General features: G+C 39.6%; 1 protein-coding gene across 2 annotated transcripts in view; it reads right to left on the bottom strand.

The window, feature by feature from the left end:
- The window catches only part of LOC131235641 (diphosphomevalonate decarboxylase MVD2, peroxisomal), a 53,384-nt gene extending 39,853 nt beyond the window's left edge, over nucleotides 1-13,531 (bottom strand). The window contains exons 1-3 of one of the 2 annotated variants that reach the window (XM_058232903.1): nucleotides 13,507-13,531; nucleotides 12,889-13,446; nucleotides 1,162-1,360 (exon numbers count right to left, since the gene is read on the bottom strand). In XM_058232903.1, the coding sequence (XP_058088886.1) occupies nucleotides 1,162-1,360; nucleotides 12,889-13,113 (424 nt within the window). In that variant the 5' untranslated portion in view covers nucleotides 13,114-13,446; nucleotides 13,507-13,531. Of the gene's footprint in view, nucleotides 1-1,161; nucleotides 1,361-12,888; nucleotides 13,482-13,506 lie in introns of those variants that run through there. The other variant, XM_058232904.1, reaches the window with a different exon arrangement.
- Between the last annotated feature and the right edge of the window lie 10,280 nt (nucleotides 13,532-23,811).

The following is a 23,811-nucleotide window of genomic DNA, read 5'->3' as shown; positions in this document are numbered from 1 at the left end:
TCTAATGGGCCATTTATAATTAGAACTTTTTACTTCCGCATCAAAAGGGGGGAGGGAATGCAAGGAGCATGAAACCAAAGGCATAAAGCTGGAGCCCCTTGGGGCCACCAAAAGTTATGTGCGTAGTAGGTCGTCAGCGAAACAAAAAATGCTCACAATTAACCAGCTCCAGGAAAGGATGATTTAACACACAAATTGTTCCCCCCAATGCCTAAAAGACGAAGAAATATCCAACCATTTGCTCATACACAGTGAGTTCTCAACTATTGTTTGGTGGAAGATTTTTAGTCTATTCAGGATCTAATTGTTGTTGCCAGCTTTGGTTCTGGAGCTCCTGCAGCCAGGGAGAGAGATCCTTTTCAGCAAGAAGAAATTGATGTTATGGAGATTCGTGATCTTAGCATTGTGGACTTATGGAAAGAGTGAAACAGCAGAGTGTTTAACATGAAGCCAAATCTTTGGAGTTTCAGAAAGCAAAAGAATATATGCTATTCTGGGATATGGGGTTCCTTGTTTTAATGGCTGAAACATGGACGACATAGAACTCTGCACATCAGTCAATCCTAGTCTAGCTGGATATCAGACTGACTGTTTGTCAGTTCATGTCTTTCACCATTGTATATTTTTGTACATATTCTAATGAATATAACCCAATTACTATTCAAAATATATATATAAAAAATAAACAAGCTGCAGTAGCAGTGAATTGTATGGTTTGTTCATGCTTTAGGTGGCTATGGAACTCTCTTTTCATTTGTGGATTTTGTGACCATACTGGAGCTTTAGTCCTTGGGAAAGCTATTGAAGCTTCCTCTTTATACTAGTCTTGCAACATTCATTTATTTTTTGTAATTACCAATAGATCTATATTGTAGGTTGATCATTTTACGTGATCCTATATATGGTCTTCACCAAATTGGGAGATCACCAAGATCCCATGGTTGGATCTTCATCCTTTTTAAAGTATATGATGGAAATTTTATTTAAAAGAAAGCAAGATTTTATTGGATGAAAAAATTTTATTTAAAAGAAAGCAAGATTTTATTGGATTTTCATCCAATCCATACTAAATTCACATATGAACTCCAATTGCAGCTACCATAAAACTGACAAAAGAAAAAAGAACAAAAAACAACACATAAAAACTGAAAGCAGTCATACCAAGACAAGCAAACCCCGCAGCAGAAGAAGCCAACCCAGCTGCAGTAGGGAAATTATTATATGAAGCAATATGCACATGCAACCTCTCCCAGTCCTCTTTCCTTAAATGAATACCCTTCTCCTCATCCTCAACATCGCCTGCTCGCATTCGGATCTCCCTCAGACAGCTCTGGTACCGGCCTCCACACAGAGAAATCTCCTACTCTAACAGAACACACGAAACAACCCAACAAAACTAAAAAAATTACGATCCAACACCATCAGAAACCCTTAATCTTAGCTTGTTTGGTTGCGAGGAGTTTTGTTTTATTTTTTGTTCCCACCCTAATTGCATCCTGACCAGGTGATGACAGTCTGCAAAGATGTCAGCAGGCTGTCAGGTGAGCTTCAAATGGCCATTCAACAGTGAAAAATGGACCGCACTTTTTGGCCCAAATAGCGAGTATGGTTTAGAACTTTATATGGGCCTAACATGTCCCAATGAGATCTCTTCAATGGTCCTTTCTTATCAGTCATACGTGCCATGTATGGACAAGTTTGAGAGGGTGTATAATTAGAAGCATCTCCAACTATTTTTTCTTTAAAAAAAATAAGGGGAGGATTGTTCTGTCTCTACCACGCAACCAAATGGCAGGAACAAAAGATAAAATAAAACACCCAGCATCCAAACAGGCCCTTAACTTTCCATAGAAAAATACCTACTCTAACTGGAGGAATCAGAGGAGCAATCAAGTTCGAGTACCCACAGCGGCTCCAGACCTTGGCTTCAGTTCAGATTGGGGTTGTTTTCTAAACAGGCCCTTACCAGGCAACCAAATGGCAGGAACAAAAAAAAAGCAACCAAACAGGCCCTTAGCTTTCCATAGAAATTAGAAAAACACCTACTCTAACTAGAGGAATTACAGGGTCCCTGATGATCCAAACAAGTCCAAGTCCCCACTGGGTATCTGGACCTTGGCTTCAGGGTGTAGAATTAGAAGCATCTCCAACTATTTTTCTAAAAAATAAGGGAAGGGTTGTTTTTCTCTCTACCATGCAACCAAATGGCAGGAACAAAAGATAAAATAAAACACCTGGCAACCAAACAGGCCTTTACCTTCACATAGAAACACCTATTCTAACTAGAGAAACTGCTGGGTCCCTGACTATCCAATCAAGTTTGTTACAGACCATCACTCAGCCCATTTATGTGTTTAGCTCTCCTTATTTAGCCTATGCATGTTGAATATTCCTGCTTTTGTAACTGACGCAGGGAAGAGCATGAAATAATAATGAGAAAGATCACCATTTTTCTCTAGTAGTAGCTTTGAATCCACAAGGTAGTTCCTTGAATCCACAAGAACAAAGAGAGAAAACGTGAATATTTTTATTGAATAATTGTGTAATGTGTATATTTTCTCGATTACACCACTAATAAAGAAAAAATAAAACCCTAATTTGAAATTACCCAAAATAGCAAAGTTCTAACCCTAATAGAAGTCCTAATTCAACTGGAATAAAACTTACCTGAAATAGTAAGTTTTGCCAAAAATAGAAAGTCCTAAATTAACTTTAGGAGAGGATTCCTAGCATGATTACAATGAATCTCTAAAAACGATGAAAATCTAAAACTCCAAAAATAAGGAAATACGACTAAAATCGAAATTACTAAAAATAGTAATTTTTTCCTAAAATCTCGAGTTTTGAACTGGAAGCGTGCATTTTCTCGTGAAAAGGATTGACGCAACTTGCTTTGCAAGTCAGTTGACCCCAAATGGCCCATTACATAAAGATCAATAGGTCGTGTGTCTTCCCTGCGCCATTGTTAGGACTTTCTAATACTAATGTGAACTAACACAGGAAAGAACATTGAACGGTGAGAAGAAGATCACCATCTTCCTCAAGTAGGCAAAACCTTGAATCCACAAGGTTATTCCTGAATCCATAAGAAAAAAAGGGAAATTTGAAATTTTATTATTCAATAATCCTTAAGACTTCCTGATTACATCACTTATAAAGGGGGAAAAAAAAAAAACAAAACCCTAATTTAAAATTACCTAAAATAGCACAATTCTAGCCCTAATAGAAGTCCTAATTCAACTAGAGTAGAACTTACCTGAAATAGTAAGTTTTTCAAAAAATAGAGAGTTCTAAATTAACTTTACTAAAACATTCCTAACATGATTACAATCAATTTCTAAAAAAAGACGAAAATCTAAAACTCTAAAAATAAGGAGATACATCAAAAATTGGAATTACTAAAAATAGTATTTTCTTTTCTGAAAATCACAGTTTTGAACAAGAAGAATGCGTTTTCTCGCGAAATAGATGGGCGCGGCCCACTATGTGGGTCAGTTGACCCCAGATGGCCCGTACATAAAGATCGATAGGTTTTAAAACCCGTCACGATACCCTAATAAAAAAGTATGGTCAATTTACAGTTCGCACTTCAAATAATCGTAACAATACCCTAATCATAAAGAAGAGCTTCGTTCATTAGGCTCAATAATCAAATTCCTGCACCACCTAGATCCTTCGGCATGCACACCTCTTCCCATTTCAGCAAATGAAATTTGAACCCATCCCCCGGGCCTTGCCATAAGAACTTCTCTAGCTTATCCCGCATTGATTCGGGGCACAAAAATAATGACATAAAGTAAATCAACATGTTGGATAGGACAGCTTTAAGGAGAGTCAATCAGCCACCCAAGGAGAGATAACGACTCTTCCACTTGGATAACCTCCTTTCGACTCTCTCCAACACCTTGTCCTAAAGGTGGATAGCGGGCTTCCCAATGTTTAGCGTAAGTCTCAAACAGTGCATGTTGTTGAAGGCAAACTCTACCTGAGCAAGAGCAATATCCCACATGGGGAGCAACTTGTTGGGAAGTTCCCCGAGCATAATCCCCTTGAACTCCTGAAACACCAGTTTCAACTTATCTAGGATGTTTATGGGTTCTACTTCTTTTCCCTTTTACAACCAATGCATTAATATCCTCCGTCTCCTCAGATTCTTTGACAAAATCCAGTATGGTTATGAGAGACTGCTCCTCCACTTTACAAGTCTTGAGTTGGTTCTCCGTTCTCATAGGGATGAGGATAATCTTTTTACCATCTTTAACAAATATAAATATGTTATCCCGGCCTCTATGCATGGCATCAACATCGTATTGCCATGGTCGACCAAGTAGCATGTGACAAGCCTCCATATCAACCATGCCACACACTACTTTGTCCTTCTAATATTTACCAATGGAGAAGGGAATATGACATTGCTTAGTTGCCATTGTTTCACTGACCTCCTTGATCCATCCAATCGTGTATGGGGAGGAGTGTTTTTTCTGCCTTCAATTGCAACTTTTCAACCAGTCTTCGACACAATGTTCTCACTACTCCTGCCATCTATGATCAGAACATAGATCTTTTCGTTCACAGTGCGCCTTGTTCAAAAGATGTTGTGCCACTATGGATCTATCTCCTCCTTCGGCATGTACAACAGTTTCCTCACGATTAGAGTGGTGGCCTGTGATTCACCATTATTAGATGATGGCTTGTGATTCATCACCAATGTCGCACCACAAGCATGATGATCGCGAGCTCCATCACCGATCTCATGTTGCTCATTATTATGAACACGGGTCTGTCCCAAGGCTTTCGTCAAATGGTTGATCATTGTCTACAGTCCTTGCATGGCTCGCAATAGCTCGCAAATTCTTCCGCTGGAAAGCTTCAAACGGCACCACTGTCATAAGATTGTTCCCTAGAGGGTCGTCCATGGGATTGTTGCCTGCACTATCGTTAGATACCATCGAACCGAGGAAAAGCCTTGCTTTGATACCAACTGTCGCAAGAAAGAGCGTGAAACAATGAGAAGAAGATCACCGTCTTCCTCAAGTTGGCAAAACCTTAAATCTACAAAGTTATTCTTGAATCCACAAGAAAAATAGGGAAATTCTGATGCAGGACAATTAACCACTTGCTCTAAAAGCTCAAACTGTTAGAGCATGGCGAATTAATCCATTTATCTCATATAGCCCAGGCCCCACATCTCATGGGTTAGGACCTCGGCCAAACCACCCTCGTGGGCCCCAAATCATATGGGCACCGCCTCACACGGGCTACCCACCCCGAGCGTGTCCCCGCATCCCACAGGCTACCCCACTCAAGCCCGATGTGAAATGCACATTAATCACCCCCAATGAAGAGCCTCGAACACAAGACCTCCCCCGTGGGCCCGCCCACCCCGAGTGTGCCCCTGCATCCCACAGGCCCCACTCGAGCCCGGTGTGAAAATGCCCCTGCATTAATATTTGATGCAAGACAATTAACCAATTACTCTAAAAGCTCGAACTGTTAGATTATGGCGAATTAATCTCTTTATCTCATAGCCCAGGCCCTACATCTAATGGGTTAGGACATCTGCCGAACCCCCTTCGTGGGCCTCAAATCACATGGGCCGCCCACCCCGAGTGTGTCCCCGCATCCCACGGGCTACCCCACTCGAGCCCAGTGTGAAATGCGCATTAATCAACCCCGGTGAGGAGTCTCGAACACGAGACCTCCCCTCTGGACCTCGCCCACCCCGAGTGTGCCCCTGCATCCCACAAGCGACCCCACTTGAGCCCAGTGTGAAAATGTCCCTACATTAATCACCCCCGATGAGGAGTCTCGAACACGAGACCTCCCGCTCTGATACCAATTTGATGCAGGACACTTAACCACTTGTTCTAAAAGCTCGAACTGTTAGAGCATGGCGAATTAATCCCTTTATCTCATATAGCCCAGGCCCTACATCTCATGGATTAGGACCTCGATCAAACCCCCCTCGTGGGCCCTAAATCACATGGGTACCTCCTCACACGGGCCGCCCACCCCGAGTGTGTCCCCGCATCTCACAGGATACCCTACTCGAGCCCGGTGTGAAACGCGCATTAATCACCCCCGGTGAGGAGTCTCGAACACGAGACCTCGCCCGTGGGGCCCGCCCACCCCGAGTGTGCCCCTGCATCCCACGGGCAACCCCAATCGAGCCCGGTGTGAAAATGACCTTGCATTAAATTCAAAGTTTTATTATTCAATAATCCCTAAACTTCCCAATTATGTCACTCATAAAGAAAAAACAAAACTTTAATTCGAAATTACCCAAAATAACAAAACTTACCCTAATAGAAGTCCTAATTCAACTAGAATAGAACCTTCCAGAAATAGTAAGTTTTTCAACAATAGAAAGTCCTTAATTAACTTTACTAGAGCATTCCTAGCATGACTACAATCTATCGCTAAAAAAGACAGAAATCCGAAACTCTAAAATTAAGGAGATACAACAAAAATTGAAAATACCAAAAATAGTAATTTTTCTAAAAATTACAATTTTGAATAGGAAGCATGCATTTTCTTGCGAAATGGATAAATGTGACACCATATGAGTCGATTGACCCCGGATGGCCCACTACATAAAGATCGGTAGCTCATGCGTCCCGTCACAATACCCAAATCAAAAGTTATGGCCGAGTTCACACTTCAAACGGCAATTTTTCCCTTTCCAAAATGAATTTCTTCGACCGAACACGCTTGGGGCCCGGCTACATCATGCCCTACATAGGACTGGGCCCGGAAATGATGGATTACTTCCGCTTCCATTTGGCCTTCTTTTGGTCGAGCCATGCTAGGAATGTATCTGTGTCACATCCTACATCAATGGTGGCACTAAAAATTATGCTCCTAAGATTATTCCCTCTGTTTCTGAGCCAAATACCTCAAGTGAGACGGTTATTTTATCCAGAAAAGAATATGCCAGACTCCTGAAGGATCGTTCCACTCTTGCATCATCATCCTTGGCAACTTTTGCTCAGTAAGATACGATGTCTTGCGTCAACTGATAGTACCCCCTAGGTTATTGATTCAAATGCTTTTGATCACATGACTGGTAAACAAAATGCATTGTCTCAGTTAGTCAAATTGTCGTCTATTTCTTCTATTACATTAGCAGATAGTACATCAAACCATGTTTCTGGGTTAAGAATTGCATGTCCTACCCCATCACTTTCACTAAAAACAATACTTTACTTTCCTAAATTTCTTTTAAGTTTATTATCAGTTGGTAAACTAGCCAAGTCTCTAAATTGTTCTGTCATGTTCTATCCCTCTTATTATCAATTTCAAGAGCCAAATACAGAGAGAATGATTGGTGGAGGGCATAAAGCAAATACACTCTACTACCTTGATTATGGTCTAATTGGAGCTGTCGTGCAAGCAGAATTCTCTCCACGTTAGTGCTATTTTAGGCTTGGTCATCCATCTTTATATAGTTTGAAATGTCTAGTCTCTTCATTATCACATGTGTCTAAGTTACAGTGTGAGGCTTGTGAGTTGAGCAAGTACCATGGAGTGTCATTTATTCCTCGCATTGACAAAAAGGAGTGATAAACCTTTTTATTTAGTACATTCAGATATTCAAGGTCCAGTTCATTTACTAGTTTATCAGATTTCGATTACTTCTTATATTTGTGGATGATTACTTTGAATGACCTAGTTATATTTGATGAAAGATATATCAGAAGTGCTTTCTTGTTTTAAAAATTTTCATATGGAAGGTCAAACACAATTTAATTCTAATGTGTGTGTTTTACATTCTAATAATGCCGGAGAACATATATCCAATGACTTTAATTCAAATCTTTCATCACATGGCATCATCCACCAAACATCATGTGCACACACCACAGCAAAATAAGGTAGCCAAGCATAAGAATCATCACTTGCTTGAAATTGTCAGTGCATTGTTATTAAATATGAAGGTTCTTAAAATATTTTGGAGTAATGCAGATTTAACCGCATGTTACTTAATAAGTAAGATGCCTTCATTTGTCTTAGATGGAAAATCCCCCATTTTTGTTTTGTTTCATCACATCCCTACTTTTTTTGCCCCTCCAAAAGTATTTGCTTGTGTTTTTTGTGCATCAACTTGATCATGCTCATGACAAGTTTGAACGAATGGCAATCAAATGTATCTTTCTTAGGTATTCTCATACTTATGCAAGTGTTACAATCCTATTTTCTGCAAAAGGTGTGTCAATTGATATCACATTTTTCAAACAAACTCTGTAATTCTCTAAGGGAGGAAAGTTTTTACAACTAAAAGAGAATTCCACCACTACTCTACCTGTTATATCAGATGTTTCAACTGGTGTTAGAGAGATACATGCGCAACATATGGATAAACCTTTATAGGTTTACTCTAGACTTTCCAACCATAGAGATGGAGTATATTCAAGCATGTCTTCTACCAACCTCCTTATCTGTCATCAAATTATCACCCTTCAGAGTCTCTCTTTACATCACCTGATGAAGATCATTTACTTCGTTTCATTTATTGGCCTATTGCCTTCGTTTCATAGATTTGCCTTGTCCTTATTGTCTATGTCTATCCCTCATTCTTTCTAGGAAGCTCTGAATTGTGATGGGTGGAAACAAGTTATGGAAGAATAAATGGCTCCACTTTGTCAAAATCAAACTTGGATATTAGCTTATCTTCCTACTAGAAAGAGTGTTGTGGAATGCAGATGAGTGTATACAATGAAGCATAACCCTAATGGTTCAATTAAACAATTGAAAGCTCAGTTCATTGCTAAGGGATACTCTTAGAGTTGACTATTAAGAACCTAATTTCCAGTTGTGAAGCTCAATTTTGTACATGTGATTGTGTCTATTACTAAGAATTTGGACTAACCTGCATATCAGCTTAATGAGAAAAATTTTCATTTTTTTCATGGCGATTTGGTTGAAAAAGTATATATGGAGTAACCACCCAGATTTGTTGCTCAAGGAGAGTCAAAAAAGGTATGCCATCTTAAAAAATCGATTTATTATTTGAAGCAATCTCCAAGAGTGAGGTGGATCATTCTGTGTTTGTAAGGAAGAGTGAGGGAGGCACTATTGCGTTAGTAGTGTAAGTGGATAATATTGTTATCATAGGCGGTGGTTGTACAGGAATTGAAAAGGAAAAGAGTTTCTTGTCGAAACACTTCTATACAAAGGAATTAGGTTGTCTTTGGTACTTCTTAGAACTGAAGTGTCCAAGTTGGAAATTAATCTATCATAAAGAAAATATGTAATGGATTTATTGGAGGAGACAGGTCTTCTAAGAGCTAACCCGTTGAAAGTCCTACGGATGCAAAGTCAGAAGTTGAGTGTAGAAATGCCTAGCCATGGTATACTACATAAGAGGAATAGTCATCTCCATGTAAAAGGATATTCAGATGTAGATTGGGTTGGCTCTTCATTTGATAGGTGATCGATTATTGACTATTGTACTTTTATGGGGAATAATCTTATTACCTAGAAAAGTAAAAATAAAAAATAAAAAAACTATGGTGGCTCATTCAAGTGCTAAAGAGGTGTATAGGGATATGGCTCATGCAACGTATGAACTCATGTGGCTAAAGGCATTAATGGGCTCGCCTGGATTTGTAGTGGATACGCCTACAAAGGTGTATTGTGATAATCAAGCAGCTTCCCGCATTGCCAACAAATCATGACTATCATGAAAGAACCAAGCATATCGAGGTCAATTGTCACTTCACCAGAAAGAAGATTTGATGAGGACATCAGACCATCACATAGTGTACCAAAGGAGGAGATCGGCCCTAGTTTCTCTTTGGCTTGGAGACAAGACAAATGGACGTTGAGGACCCCAAAGGAGCTTTGGACCGTAAAGCAAGTTGTCACACACGGCTCCTACCGTTAGATCATGTCGAATATCACATTGATCAAACCATTAGATCACATGCTATTACACATCAATTGGATGAATGGATCACGTGGACCCTTGATCATAAGATCGTAGTCGTAGGATTTATTATTTGCTTTATTTATTAATTTTTGGAGATTTATGGATGTTTGGGTGTTTATTTGTTAGATTTGGAACTTTGAAGCATTTAATTTGACTTTTGCTAAAAATAAGGAGGTTATTTGTAACTTTGTTAAGGAGTAGGGGGCTATTTGTAACTTTGTTAAGGAGTAGGGGGTTGGTTGTAATTTTCCATAAATTACCTTATAAATAGAGAATTGGGGTAACATCCAACCCGAACCCTGATTTTGTTTAGATTTGAGTTTTTAGTCTTTGCTTTGTGAAGAAGCTTATTTCTCCTGTGAAGGGAAGTGGTGCGAAGCCATAGTGGGAGCAATTCCTACATCTTTCAAACATATGAAGTTCAAGTACCCGATGGGTCTTTGGACCTTGGCTTTGTCCAGGTTGAATAGGCCCATCTACATTATCAGACCCATCCATTGGATAGATTGGATCTTACAGTTATCCAGTGTTCGAAATATCGGTATCGCTTTACGTATCGCATCCTTGGGATACAGATACGTATCGGTTATCGCACGTGATATATCGTTTGTATTAGGTAATTTATCACACTTTTTGATAAACATGGGGAAACAATGGAAAATGGCTGAATTTTTCAATGCAACTTCAGGGATTGTTAAAAAAGACCTTAATACACACTTTTAAATCATATCATCTCAAAAAAAAAGTGCACATAATAGGTTTCTTTTGTATAAGGTCCTAAGCTATGCATTGTTTGTCTGAACTAATGCAATTATATTCAAATTGAATGCATAACATTTAGAGTGTATGTGATGATCATTTCATCAAACACTCCTAAATACTTCTAAATTACTCTCAATTGATAGTTTGTTGAAGAAAAATTTTGAAAAAATAATATTTTATTAAATTTTAATTAAAATTGATTTTTATTTTTCAAAAATTGACAAGAACTTAACAAATCGGTATATCAACCCTCATACATGCTTGATTTCATGTTTGGAGTGCAACATTGCAAGCAATTTGGGAGAAATTGGGGAAATTTGGAAATTTCCTCAATTTTTCCCAAATCGGACCATCCACACTCAAATTTCGAAATTAGAGTGCATGTGATGATCATTTCATCAAATGCTCCTAATACTTCGAAATTAGTCTCAATAGATAGCTGGTTGAAGGAAAATTTTGGAAAAAAAAAATATAATAATAATAAGGAGAACATGAAGAACCAATGGATATCGAATCAAAGCTCCAACTCCATGATTTTTCATGCAAAACATGAAGAACCAATAGATTTGTAACCATTTGACACTGATTTAACATAATTTCAACAACAAAAAAAAGGGGATCGGAAATGTTCACCGGATCGAACATGTGAGATATATCGGCACTACCTGTGCGTTTCATATTGCACAGGTGGGATACAAGATATATCGTGGCCTCGTGGGATATATCGGGCCGATATCGTCGATATTTAAAACATTGCACTCATCTACCACAACGACACATTGGTTGGCATGTAGATGGGTTCTTGTATTTCCTTTGGGCTTGGCAAATATCATTGAATGCTTAGAATAAGTTATATGCATGCATCACACTTAAAGTGAACTAGGTATTTGACCTAGACCCAACCTAACTCCATTTATAACTGGGTCAAAGGGTGGTGGACCTGAACCAAGCTTGATTTTTTAAACAGATCTGAAAATAGGACCCATGCCTGTTAAACCGGATGGGTACGTCAGGTAACCATGGTCCGGGCACCCATTCCCAGCCCTAGTACCAGCCGATGCTAGCCATATCGGAGCCAATACAACCCCTACTTTTTTCCAACATGGGTGATACACCTGTACAAGGCCCTTTTTTTCCAATTTTTCACTCTTTCACCCACATTTTCTTGTATTTTCTTTATTTCAAGCATAGAGGAAGGGTATGAAGTCATTTTCAACTAGACTAGGCTTCAGATCAAAAAACAAGATTCGAGAATCATTAGACAAATCAAAGCAGAGACAAACTCTGGTCATCTTTATAATGACAATATATCAATTAGTATTGTGCATGTTAAACAGATGAACTGTCATATTTTTTACAGTGAACTCCACTCATCTTTGGCCACCCCCTGACCATCGGTCCCTACCATGGACAGTGGATACCCCTAAAAATCTCCTAGATTGGGAGAATCTAAGTCTCTTAACCTTCATTAGTGGACTCCAAACAATCAATTAAAAAAAAATAGAGCAACAACCAGTAAAAAAGGACCAAAGATTGGAAGGCTACAGTCTTTCAATCCCCGATTTTTTTTAGGAATTCCCAATCTATGATTAGGCCCACCTTATCAATGGTGTGGATCACCAAACCATGGTCCCCACTTGTATGGAGTGGACACATAATGAAGCTTCGCTTCCTCAAATCATCAGGACCTGATTGCCTAGGAAGCCTAAATAAGAAGTATCAAAAGGTCCCTGATGCATTAAAGTGCAGAAAGTACCCAATAAACCCAATCCGTCCAAGTGTGGTCACCAAACTTTCAGTAATCCAGACCATTGATCTGATGGGCAACCCCGCAAACGGGTACGTGGCAGAAGTTCTTCATGCTAGGAGATCCAAGCCATCGAATCTTTGACCTTATTTCCAACTCATTATCACGGGTTATCATGGCAGGTACTCCTCAACCGACAATCTATTTGTTAGTGGTTTAAGGGTTACGATCCTCCAATCAGGGGGATTTCAGCATACCCGCCAACCTGAGGACCATCAGATCAACGGTCTGGATCACCGAACCATGGCCAACTTTACACAACAGATACTGTTCAAGTCACACTACAACATTCTTCCCCGCAGCAAAATCGTTGACTTTAAAACCAGAAAATGTACAAAAATAACCAAAATTGACGAAAGAACTACGATCCCACCCTATCGACCATTACCTTTCCATTGAGCCACATGCGATCGGACGTGAAGGAAGGGCTGACGGTGACAGTGGTGGTGGTGCAGAGGTGATCAGGATCGAGGGTGACGCTGATGCTATCGTTGATAGGGAGGATTAGGGTTTCGTCGCGCTTGCCCCAGTACTTGATGACTGCGATGTTCGTCGGCGATCGAGCGGTCACCATCAGCACCCACTCCAGTGGCCCACCACCCGACGATGACATCTCGAAAGAAACTGAAGGAGCTTGAAACCCTAGAAAAAAAAGGCTTTTTGTGAGGGTTTTTCCTCAATTCGAATGGATTGGGATTTGATTTATTAGGGCCTGTTTGGATGCCTGTAAGTTGGGTTAAGTGGGAAGTGACTTACAGGGAAGTCACTTCCAGTTGGTGTTTAGGGGAGAAAATTCACCTGTAAGTCACTTACACGCAAATCTACCCAAAAACTGCAGGGCAATGGGGGTGAGAAGTCACTTCCCTGTAAGCCACTTACAGGCTCAACGGTCAGATTTTTAAAAAGAAGGGAAGATGGAGAAACGCACTCTGCCTCTCTGCAATCTCTCTCTCTCCCTCTCTGCAATCTCTCTCTGTCTGCAACGGCCGCCCTCCGTCTCTGCAACCTCTCTGTCTGCAACGACCGCCCTCCCTCTCTACTCCTCCCAAACGGTAGGGTTTGATCGCAATATTTCCTTTTTTTTCTGCTTTAAAAATGGGAGTGGATTAGGTGTTACTCGTACATAGGTACATAGGTATGCTCACGTGCGCACGTGAGCACTTTTCGACACGTGTCATGGGCCTCTAATCCGAACGGTCCATGTGATAAAACACCCCATTAAACCTCCAGGGACTAATTTCCACCCAGATCTAAAACTCTTGTGGGCCATAGAAAAGTGAGATGAAAATCAAGAGAGAAAATTGTTTTCTTTTGGCATTTCCTACAAAAGTTTTGGGTCAATGTAAAAGTTAAGCCCCGGGAGTTTCATGGGTTGCTTCATCACATGGAACATCACATATTACGAGTTTTCAAAAAGTTCTCACAAGAACTTTTGCCAACTTGTGCGCAGCTAGCATTTTGAGGGAAAGGATTGATCCACCGAAATTTATATTTTTGATCCACCCCGTCCATCCATTTTAATAGTTAATTTTAATAGTGAAGTCTGTGGATGGTTTAAATTAAAAAATGTCCAGTAGTCCATGTACAATGGTACAATGTACACTCATCAAAAGGCTGGTTTGTTTGAAGGAGGTTACCTTTATTCACGATCCATTCTTTAGTTGGTCGCACCAGAAATATAATCTGGATCACTAGATGGTGGGTGCACCAACATCGTATGCTAGTTACATGTTGTGTTGCTGCTATCATTTAAGAACAAACTTCCAATTTACCTTAAAATATTTACATGTTTTTTTACAAGTAAACGAGTGTATGATTATTTTAGGACAATCCAAATCTCATGTGGACCCCACCACAGAAACAGTTGTGACTAGTTTAATGAACCCATGGGCTGTTTGCGTATTTCCAATGGTGAGGTCCACCTAAGATGGATTCTTTTTTATACATTTATTTATTAATATATTAAGGTGGGCCATTTATGGATTCTTTTTATGCATTTATTTATTAATATATTAAGGTGGGCCACACAAATCTTATCCTAATATACTCCCTTGGATTCTTTTAATGCATTTATAAAAAAAAAAAAAAAAATTAATTATTTTCATGCATTGGGATTCTAAAATTTGGACGGTAATGATAATTATGATTTTGTTATATATGGACCATTTATAATTAATGGTATGTATTTCTTGACTTATTAATTCCCTAATTTCTAGATTTATTTGCGAAATGAATTCGGATTTCAAGATGAATTAATGTTTCTTAACTTATTAATGTTTTTAAGTTTCTTATCAATGCTTAAATTGTGTTATTGCTCCATATTATAGATATTTTGAATTCATGGGCCCACTTGATAATTAATTTAACCTAAAAATTAGCTTAAATATTCATTTTGATGGGCTTAATAAAATTACATATTTGATCCCATGCATTTTTATATGATTATAACATTTTGAAACAATTTCCTAATTCAAGTTTTGCTCGATGTGAATATACAATTTTTTGCCTATAAATAACTTACAGGATACCCAAAGAGAAAAACTAACTTATATGTAAGTGGCTTACAACTTACATCCAAACAAGTTACCTGTAAGTAACTTTCACCTGTTAAGTCACTTACAGCTTAAAAGAACTTGCAGGCATCCAAACAGGCCCTTAGGGTATTGAGAGGGGAAAAAGGGATTGGGATTTTAGGTATTAGGGATCTAAGGGAGGGAGGAGTCTGTTTGGGGGATATATAGATACGGTTTTGAGATCGGATGGAAATGCATTTGGATCCAATGAGTTGGGAAGAGAGTAATGGCGGAAGAAATTACGTCACTTTGGATTTTAGGATTTTGTTCTTTTTTGTCTTTTTTTTCTTCTATATCTTTAAGCCTCGTATCCTAGACCGTACCGTTCCATAGACTTCCGCGGTCTTTCCGGTCGAATTCCGGCAACCTTCAACCATTAACCGGTATTTGCGCACGACCTTGATTCTCATGCCGTCAACCCGAGTCGATTCAACTCAAGACCTTTACCATAGCGACCGCGCCGTCGTCGCGGTTCCGATGCCGCGATTCGTGCGCCGAGGCGATACCCTGGTTAGGAGATGTGGGCCAGCGTTCGGTGCAAGGAAAATATCACGCATGCGAATTCCGAAAGAATCTCTACGAGATGTCACCTCAATCAATCTATCCCATCATGTCAAGTACACGTCAAGTACACATCACCTTTCACCCATCCCCAAGCAACCCCAAAGTCAAAAAGTCATTACTCACCCATGCCTTTCTTACACCAAGCAACCACAAAAGTCAAAAGAAGCCTTACTCACCCATCCCTCTCTTCCCATCCATTACTCCATCACACATCACCCATCTCTCTTTACAACTCTCTCTCTCTTTTCTCAACTCACTTCCCAAGTAAGCAAGAAAAAACTCCACACGTCCAAGCCCTCCCATGGAGAGAAAAATGCATGTGTGAGGCCCACCTTTCCATACCTAGATCTCTCATCTCAGTCATCCATTTCTCATCTTCCTCCATCAAAGAGAAGCACAAGGAGCTAAGGAAGCTAAGAAAGCAAGAAGATCAAGCGGTGGGTGCTTTGATAGGGTAGTTTTAATTATTTTTTTAAGATGGGCCAAGTGAGGCCAACTGATCAATGGTTTGGATCTCACTTTGGACCCTAAGATGTGGCCAATGGCCCACTTGGATCATCATGATCATTCCATGATGGGGTCATTCTCCATAGACCCCATCATGATGTTTATTTTCCTTGCACACCTAGGGTCATCTAGACCGTCTATTTTAGTGGAGAAGGGATCTCCACCGTTGGATTTTGATTTAATGGGACCCACTTGATGTATGTTTGGTTGCAAGGGAGGGCCCATAGTGTCGGGGTCCCTCCATCATGCGTGTCCCACTCTCTATCTCTCTCTCTCCCTCTCTATTTCATTTTTTTATGTGATCATAATAGGGTTGTATGACCTACTTGGATGGACCCCACCTGAAACATATATTTTATCTAAACCATCTTCAAGTGGAGCCCACCTTATATGTATTGCACCCACACCACCTACCCTTAGGTGGCCCACCTAAACAGGGCCCACCTTGTGCATGTGAGGCCCAGACCGTCCAGTGTCCAGGGACGCTGGACGTGCATGGAAAACACAAATATTAGCTTGGTTCCAAGCCAATGGGGGTGGCCCACTTATTTTGGCCCCACCTTGATGTATGTCTTCAATCCACGCCGTCCATTCCTTTCCCAACCTCATTTTAGGCATTGAACCGAAAAATGGTATCAACCCAAGGTCCTGGCGGGGCATACCGTAGCAAATGGTAGTTTTCACCATTGAAACCTTCCCTAATATTTTTATACGCCGAAATATGCCCAATATTGGGCTTATTTTGCTTGTCTGGAGCCATGGAGGGCTATTGGACGGAGTGGATTCTCTAGATGTGGACCCCACCTGTGAAAACCACAAAAAAAGGCTTGAAATAAAAATATATATATATATATATAAATATATAATGGCACGCATATAAACATGCACTGTTTCAAGATGTGCAGTAGCACAAGGGCCTGATGGTGTACAGTGGCACATGCATTGCGTGTACAATTTGAAACATGCGATGTGCACAATGGCACATGCCGCGCTTGAGAACAAAAAATTCAGGTCCATCCAAGACTCAGGTGGCCCACATTATAGGAAATAATGTGAATTGAACTCTACCATTGAAACCCTTTTTTTGGGGTCCACAGAAGTTTTGGATCAAGCTGAAATTTGTTTTTACTCTTCATTTAGGTCTGCGTGACCTTATGGACAGAATGGATGGCATATAAGCATTATGGTGGGCCCCACATGGGACCCACAGTGATTTATTTGTTTTATTCACACCGTCCACCATGGACGGTGGAACCACCATGGTAGATGTGTCTTCACCACACCGTCCAGGGTTGGATAGTGGGACCCATCCCCCACGTGTGGGACAACGGGTGTGTGTATGTGTGTGTGTGTGTGTGTGTGTGTGTGTGTGTATGTAGATATTATATAGATTATATATTATAATATAAATATAAAATATTTGATGGTTGGCCTTCATGTGGACCCCCATCATGAGGCAGGTGTTGCATCCAACCTGTCCATCTATTTTAAAAAGTTTATTTTATGGCATGGGCATAAAGAATGAGCCAGATCCATAGCTCAAGTGGACCCCACCTTGGTATGTGGATGGGGCCCATCTTAATTTATCTGTGGTAGTCCATTGGGGCCCACTTTGATGTGGATGTAAGGCCCATGTTATGAGGCCCATTCAATGTATTGAGGCCTATGGGTTGAGGCCCATTTGATGTACATATGGGGCCCAATTGGTGTGGCCCATTTGATGCATTCTAAGGCCAACGGGTTATGGCCCATTTGATGCATTCTAAGGCCCACGGGTTATGGCCCATTGCAATGTACATAAGGCCCATTGGTGCGGCCCATTGATGTGGCACACTTGATGAATATAAGGCCCATGTGATTTTGCCCATTTGATGTATTTAAGGCCGAATGGGATGTACCTAAGGTCCATTGCAATGTGTGATCCCTGCAATATGTGATCCCAACATGGTTTATGTAATGATGTTTATGACATCGTGCCTTGGGAGCAATGTTGGTTTGACGTCCACATTGCACGTTTAAATGTTGGTTAAACGTCCACATTACGACTCTTCCTAGGGCCCATTGATAGGCCTGTACTCGTTGTGTGTAGGCCGTCTAGGCCATCTGCGTTGTAAGGATAATGCATTACTTCATAACATGATTAGTATAGTTCCATGATTCATGATCATACACATCATATGTATGCTTGATATGAGAAATGACTGATCATAGCATATGCCTTCGGGCAGATTGTTTAGAGGCTCATGGATAGGCGGTGTTGCCCTACATGAGCGCGCGACACGCGCAGAATTTCTGCATAACTGGATAGTGTGATTCATGCATTCGCATTGTGTGACATGGTTACCGTATGCCCTAGCGACATTAGGGTCGTAGCCTTCACAGGCGTATCGTAGTTGACAAGATTGGATACTGAAAATCTTGTTCTACATGGGGTGCTATAGATATCCCTGGGTGAAAGTCCTTAAACCCTTATGATACCAAGATGTTGCTCCAACGTCTAGACCGAATGGGTGCATGAGCGCCGAGTGCTGATTACCAGACGGTTGCGCTTTTCACTGTGTCGTGGTCGGTTGGAAGGGGGTGTAGCCTTACCCGCCCGAGAGTATGGGGCAATGCTAAGCTGAGTCTGACCAGCTCGAGGAATGGGTCCGCTATTGACGAGTCGAGCCCGATATTGGCAGGCGGATAGTGAGGTCTCTTCCACTCACCTTATTGCGCGCGATGGGGCGGCAATCTGGTTGGGGTGTACTAGACCCCGGTGATATTTCAGATTTTGAGCTGTATTGATATGTGGACTTAGATGAGGATTTGTATGCTTGAGTTACATTTCGCATTGCATGGCCTTGGTATGGCCGACATCATTCATGCTTTACACCGCATGGCCTTGGTACGGCTAATGGTATTCTTGGCTTTCATCAGCATATTTCGCATTACTCTGATACTGCACAACTGCATTACCACCTTGAGCACATACTTTCACCACCCTCTAAGCTTTCTATAAGCTTATGCACGACCGTTGCGTGCAGGTGACGTTGGATCGCAGCAGCGCTGAGGCTTGGGCACGTGGCTGATTATTTTGGAGTTTTGTTCATCATCATTGTATTTTCCTTTTATGCTCATTGTACTTGTAAAGTTTTTGATCATAGTGGAAATGTGATCGAGTTTTTTGTTGTTGTTTGTGGGTTATGCCTTTGGTTATGCTTATTACGAATCAAACTGATGTTGAAAATCCTCCTCGTAGCATCCTAGGATCGGAACCTGGCGAATGGGCGTTGGAAGCCGAGAATGGGGTTTTACGGAGGCTGTCGGTACCGGATTTGACGATCGGGAATTTTGTGAGCCCGATTTCCGAGTTTGGGGCGTGACAATATTGGAGTTCGGAAAGAACTTGCATGATTGCATGAAGTCATGCGAGTAGCTTGACTATTCGCTGAAGTGGATGTAAGGCTTCATTTAGTTGAGATCTACCACGTCCATCAGGTAAATCATCTCATTTTATGCCTTATTACCAAACATCACGGTGATCAGAAATTCAGGTGGACCTCACCGTAGGAAAAGGAACAAAATCTTCCTGAACATATAATTCTCTCGATGTGGGTCCACCTGTGTTTGATAATAGATTTATGTTTTTTGGGTACCCTGATTTTAGTTATTAAAATCATATGAATGGATTGGATGGGGATATAGACGTCAGTGAGCCCTATAAACCGCTAACCGTGAGCATCTCATCACAACTCTTCCTAATGGGTTGCACTGACTGATATTCATAGAACAACCTAATTTCCTATTCCTTCGGTGAAAATGAGCTAGAAAATCTTATGGACGGCGTAGATCTCGTGGACATATTCACTCGTGTGGCGATCACGTAGTTGTAGGCATGCATAGATGACCATGCGCGCTGCTCCGTTAGATTTAAAAAATAGACAGGCTCGTTGTAAGTTGTAACGGTACTGGAGGAGTAATGTTGCCAAGAGAGAAGTGTAAGAGAGTTTATACTTTAATGATGAAAATGGCCCCTCCTTTAAAATGTAGACCAAAATTCCACGGGACTATTTGGATATGGTAAGATTTTTTTTGTCTCGGTTTTTTTTTTTTAGACAAAACTAAAAATGATAATTAAGTTTTATTTTTGATAAATTTTTTATCTCAATTTGGTAAATTAATTATATTAATAAGTAGTAACTTTAAACTTTGTTTGAAAATAACATGCAATTATATAATTCTAGAATTGAAATTAAATATACAAAGTAACTTTAATCACAGGTATATTAATCTAACAGCTAAAATATAGTTTATGTTGATTTATGATCCATTTAAAGTGAGGCCTACCTATTGAACGGTTTAATCTGAGTTACATATTTCTCATGGCTTTAGTTTATCATCTATATGAAGTGAGGTCATTTAGGTTATTTAATTTTGACTCGTGTATTTCTCATGTATGGTTATGAGTAGGGGTGGAACCGTCACACTTCAAGTTCAGCAACCTGAAAAGTTATTTCTTAGGTTTTGAGTTTGATATATGATGGTAAATAAAAATAAAAATAATAATAATAAATAAAGATGTACGCACATGCAATACATTAGTTTAAGATGTGTAGTTATTAACCCCGTTAGATCATCTAAGACATCACAAGGCATCCAAGCAAGGCATGAAAGAATGTTCAAAATATGATATATAAATTTACTTAGCTCAAAAGTTTATACTAATTTATTATTATATTTTCTTATTAAAAGAAAATTTTTAACATCATCATGAAAATGTAATTTTAAGTGTAAAACTCATCTCGCCTCATTTAGTTAGCTTTTACTTTAAAAAGATAATAATTATGGTATGAGCTTTTAAGCTTAGCAGGTATATTGAACATATCAACTAGAACTAGCAAGTTAAATTAAAGTAAGGTGTAGTTATCCACACATATAACCATATTATGTAGAATGAAAAGTGGATGGGATAAGATGTAACCATGGGCGTAATTACATGGATACATGTGTAGATACCCCACCCAGGATGGATCAATAAGCTAATCAGAGTAATCCCAGTCAACCCAGTCAACTCAATCAAATTGAGTCAAACTTGGCTAACCCGGTTAATCCCAATCAATCCAGTCGACCAAATTGATCCAAAACAAAGTCTAATTTCAAGACTGAAACAAGACCCAGTTGAAGCCCAAATTTAAGCCTATTAGTATTTAGGACCACAATAAAGTAAATTCAAGTGAATTAGATGCAATACACCACCTTAGGAGCGTCCTTGCAAAATTTGGGGTCAATCCATGATCTCAATGGCGACCAGGGTGCTGCATGCCACATGGAATCTCTCCAAATTTTGAAGGGAGGTCAATTGGGGTAATGACACCACCCACGTCACTTCATGTGGTGGGCACCGCCTAGGGCGCCACTGGCCACGTGGCAACTTTCTTGCTTTGGCAGGAGAGGGTGCACAACAGGTGGAGTTGCTCATGTTCACATAAAAACGTGTGGGCAAGGAAAAGACCACCTGGTCCTCTCCCTTTTACCCAAATTACAATCTATGCCATTAATCCAACCATCCACATTATGCCATGTGTCAATCCTAAATCTCAGCCATTGAACCCTTGTTTAACTCTGAACTTCTCTAAAATTATTGAAAACCCAGCCTTAAACACTATAAATAGCCCCTTATTTCCTATTTTAAACCATCCTTAACATCCAACACATCTCTACGAAGCCCCTCCCATCTTCTCATCCATCTCCCATTCCATCCCTCCACTAATAAAGAGAAGAATAGTGGGAAATGAGTTCAACCCAGGTTAGCCTAGTCCAATCGAACCTCTAGTCCCCTGAGTCACCAAGACCCTAATCCAGGCACTCAAGTCTATCCCTGCGATAAACCCGTATACTCATCTATCAACTTTGATCAGCTTTATCTAATACTTATATTAGCATTGTGTAGCATTTATTCTCTCCTCAATCCCTTGCTCATGTTATACATATTGAATTGTATAGCATTGTGTACCTAATTAACTTGGGCGTATGCTCTACGGCTTACTGATATAATTGGATCCTGGCCATTGAAACCATAGTCAATTAATTTACACTTTAACAAGTGGGAGAGTCAAGGTGAATATATTCAGTTGAGCTGCAACTTGTCATAGGCAGTGCATTTAACACCGCATCACACTTATAGTTTTACATGCATAACTTTTATTACGTAGCATATATATAGCACTCAATACCCAATATGTCTAAACGTATTCTATGTGACTTGCCAATATAGTTAGATCTTGTCCATCATAAATTTAGGTTGATTTGTTGATAGATTCGACAAGTGAGAGAGTCAAAGCGAATTTATCCAACTGAGACTGCAGCTTATCACAGGCCTTGAATTTAACACGACATTGCACACATATAATATTATTAGCACAACAGAACTAATCTCGATCCTCGATAGTTTATTTGATCATGTGAAGTAGAGATTGCATATTTGTATGGACAAAGTAGGTGCTTAACAGGTTTCATCTCTATAACCGTGGTCCCTTAAACAAAATCTTCAGTCACATATCAAGGAATTATTTTAAGACAAGGAATCTTTGGATTCTCATTCTTATTATTTATACAGGGTCTAGCCGACCGTGGGAACGAAGTAATTGACTAGTGATGACTTCAGTCAAATATAACCCTTCTTTCCTCACGATGATAAATCTCAACCAATAAATGCGACCCTATCTGGCCCTACAATGATCCAGTGTACACAACATGTGGTGCACCTTCTACCATAGCTAAGTAGCCCAATGCGAGACTAGCATTGGACTTATTATTTTGGCCTCTATGCACAGCTTAGGCTAACAAGCATGGCCTAATCAAATTTTCAAAATGAGCTTGGGCTAAGTCATTTTAGCCCAACTTAGCCAGCCTAACTAGACCCAACACAACTTCATACGCACATCTTATATCTTGTAAAATTTATTCTAATTCATGCAACCAATGCACATTGAATACAAATCAATAATTTTATTATCATTATTATTTTAAACATGTGAACCACTTGATTAGCAAATAGATTAGTATATTAGTATACTAGTTATGATATTAACAATATACATATACTAGACAATGGTTATTATGATCTATAGTCAAAATCATCAAATCAATGATTAATATTAATGCATTAGCTTTATAAGTCCCACAACAACAAATAAAGACCATGTAGAGGTCTTTTCTTTTATCTCAATATTCAATATTGCTCGTACAACTTATTTTTAACTCTTATTATTAAAATGTGATATTTAAGTGATTTTCATTGATAAAGATCATTTGGCAAATCCAACTCATTAAGTGCTTAAAGTTGAATGCTGAAAATGCTAGCGCTTGAAGATATCTTTTCGTTTTTGACTAAAATATTTCTAAAATTATTTCGAAATTATAATTCAATACTTTAAATTTTCAGCACTTAAATTAATTTTTAAAGCTTTTTCTGTTTCAATTTATCAAACACAAATCCAAATTTATAGTTTTATTACACTCATCCCATGACTTTAATATTTACACGATAAATATTTCATCTAGTTTCAATGTGTAAATCATTAACTTAATCCCATCCAGTCATGACAGTTAGCGTAACTCTCCAATTTATTGTACGGTTAAAAATGAAACAAAAAAATACAATAGGTCCCATTTCAATTTCAATA

The sequence above is a fragment of the Magnolia sinica genome, chromosome 19 (assembly GCF_029962835.1).
Source record: "Magnolia sinica isolate HGM2019 chromosome 19, MsV1, whole genome shotgun sequence".
Taxonomy (NCBI): Eukaryota; Viridiplantae; Streptophyta; class Magnoliopsida; order Magnoliales; family Magnoliaceae; genus Magnolia; species Magnolia sinica.
This window is presented reverse-complemented; position numbering and strand designations above follow the sequence as displayed.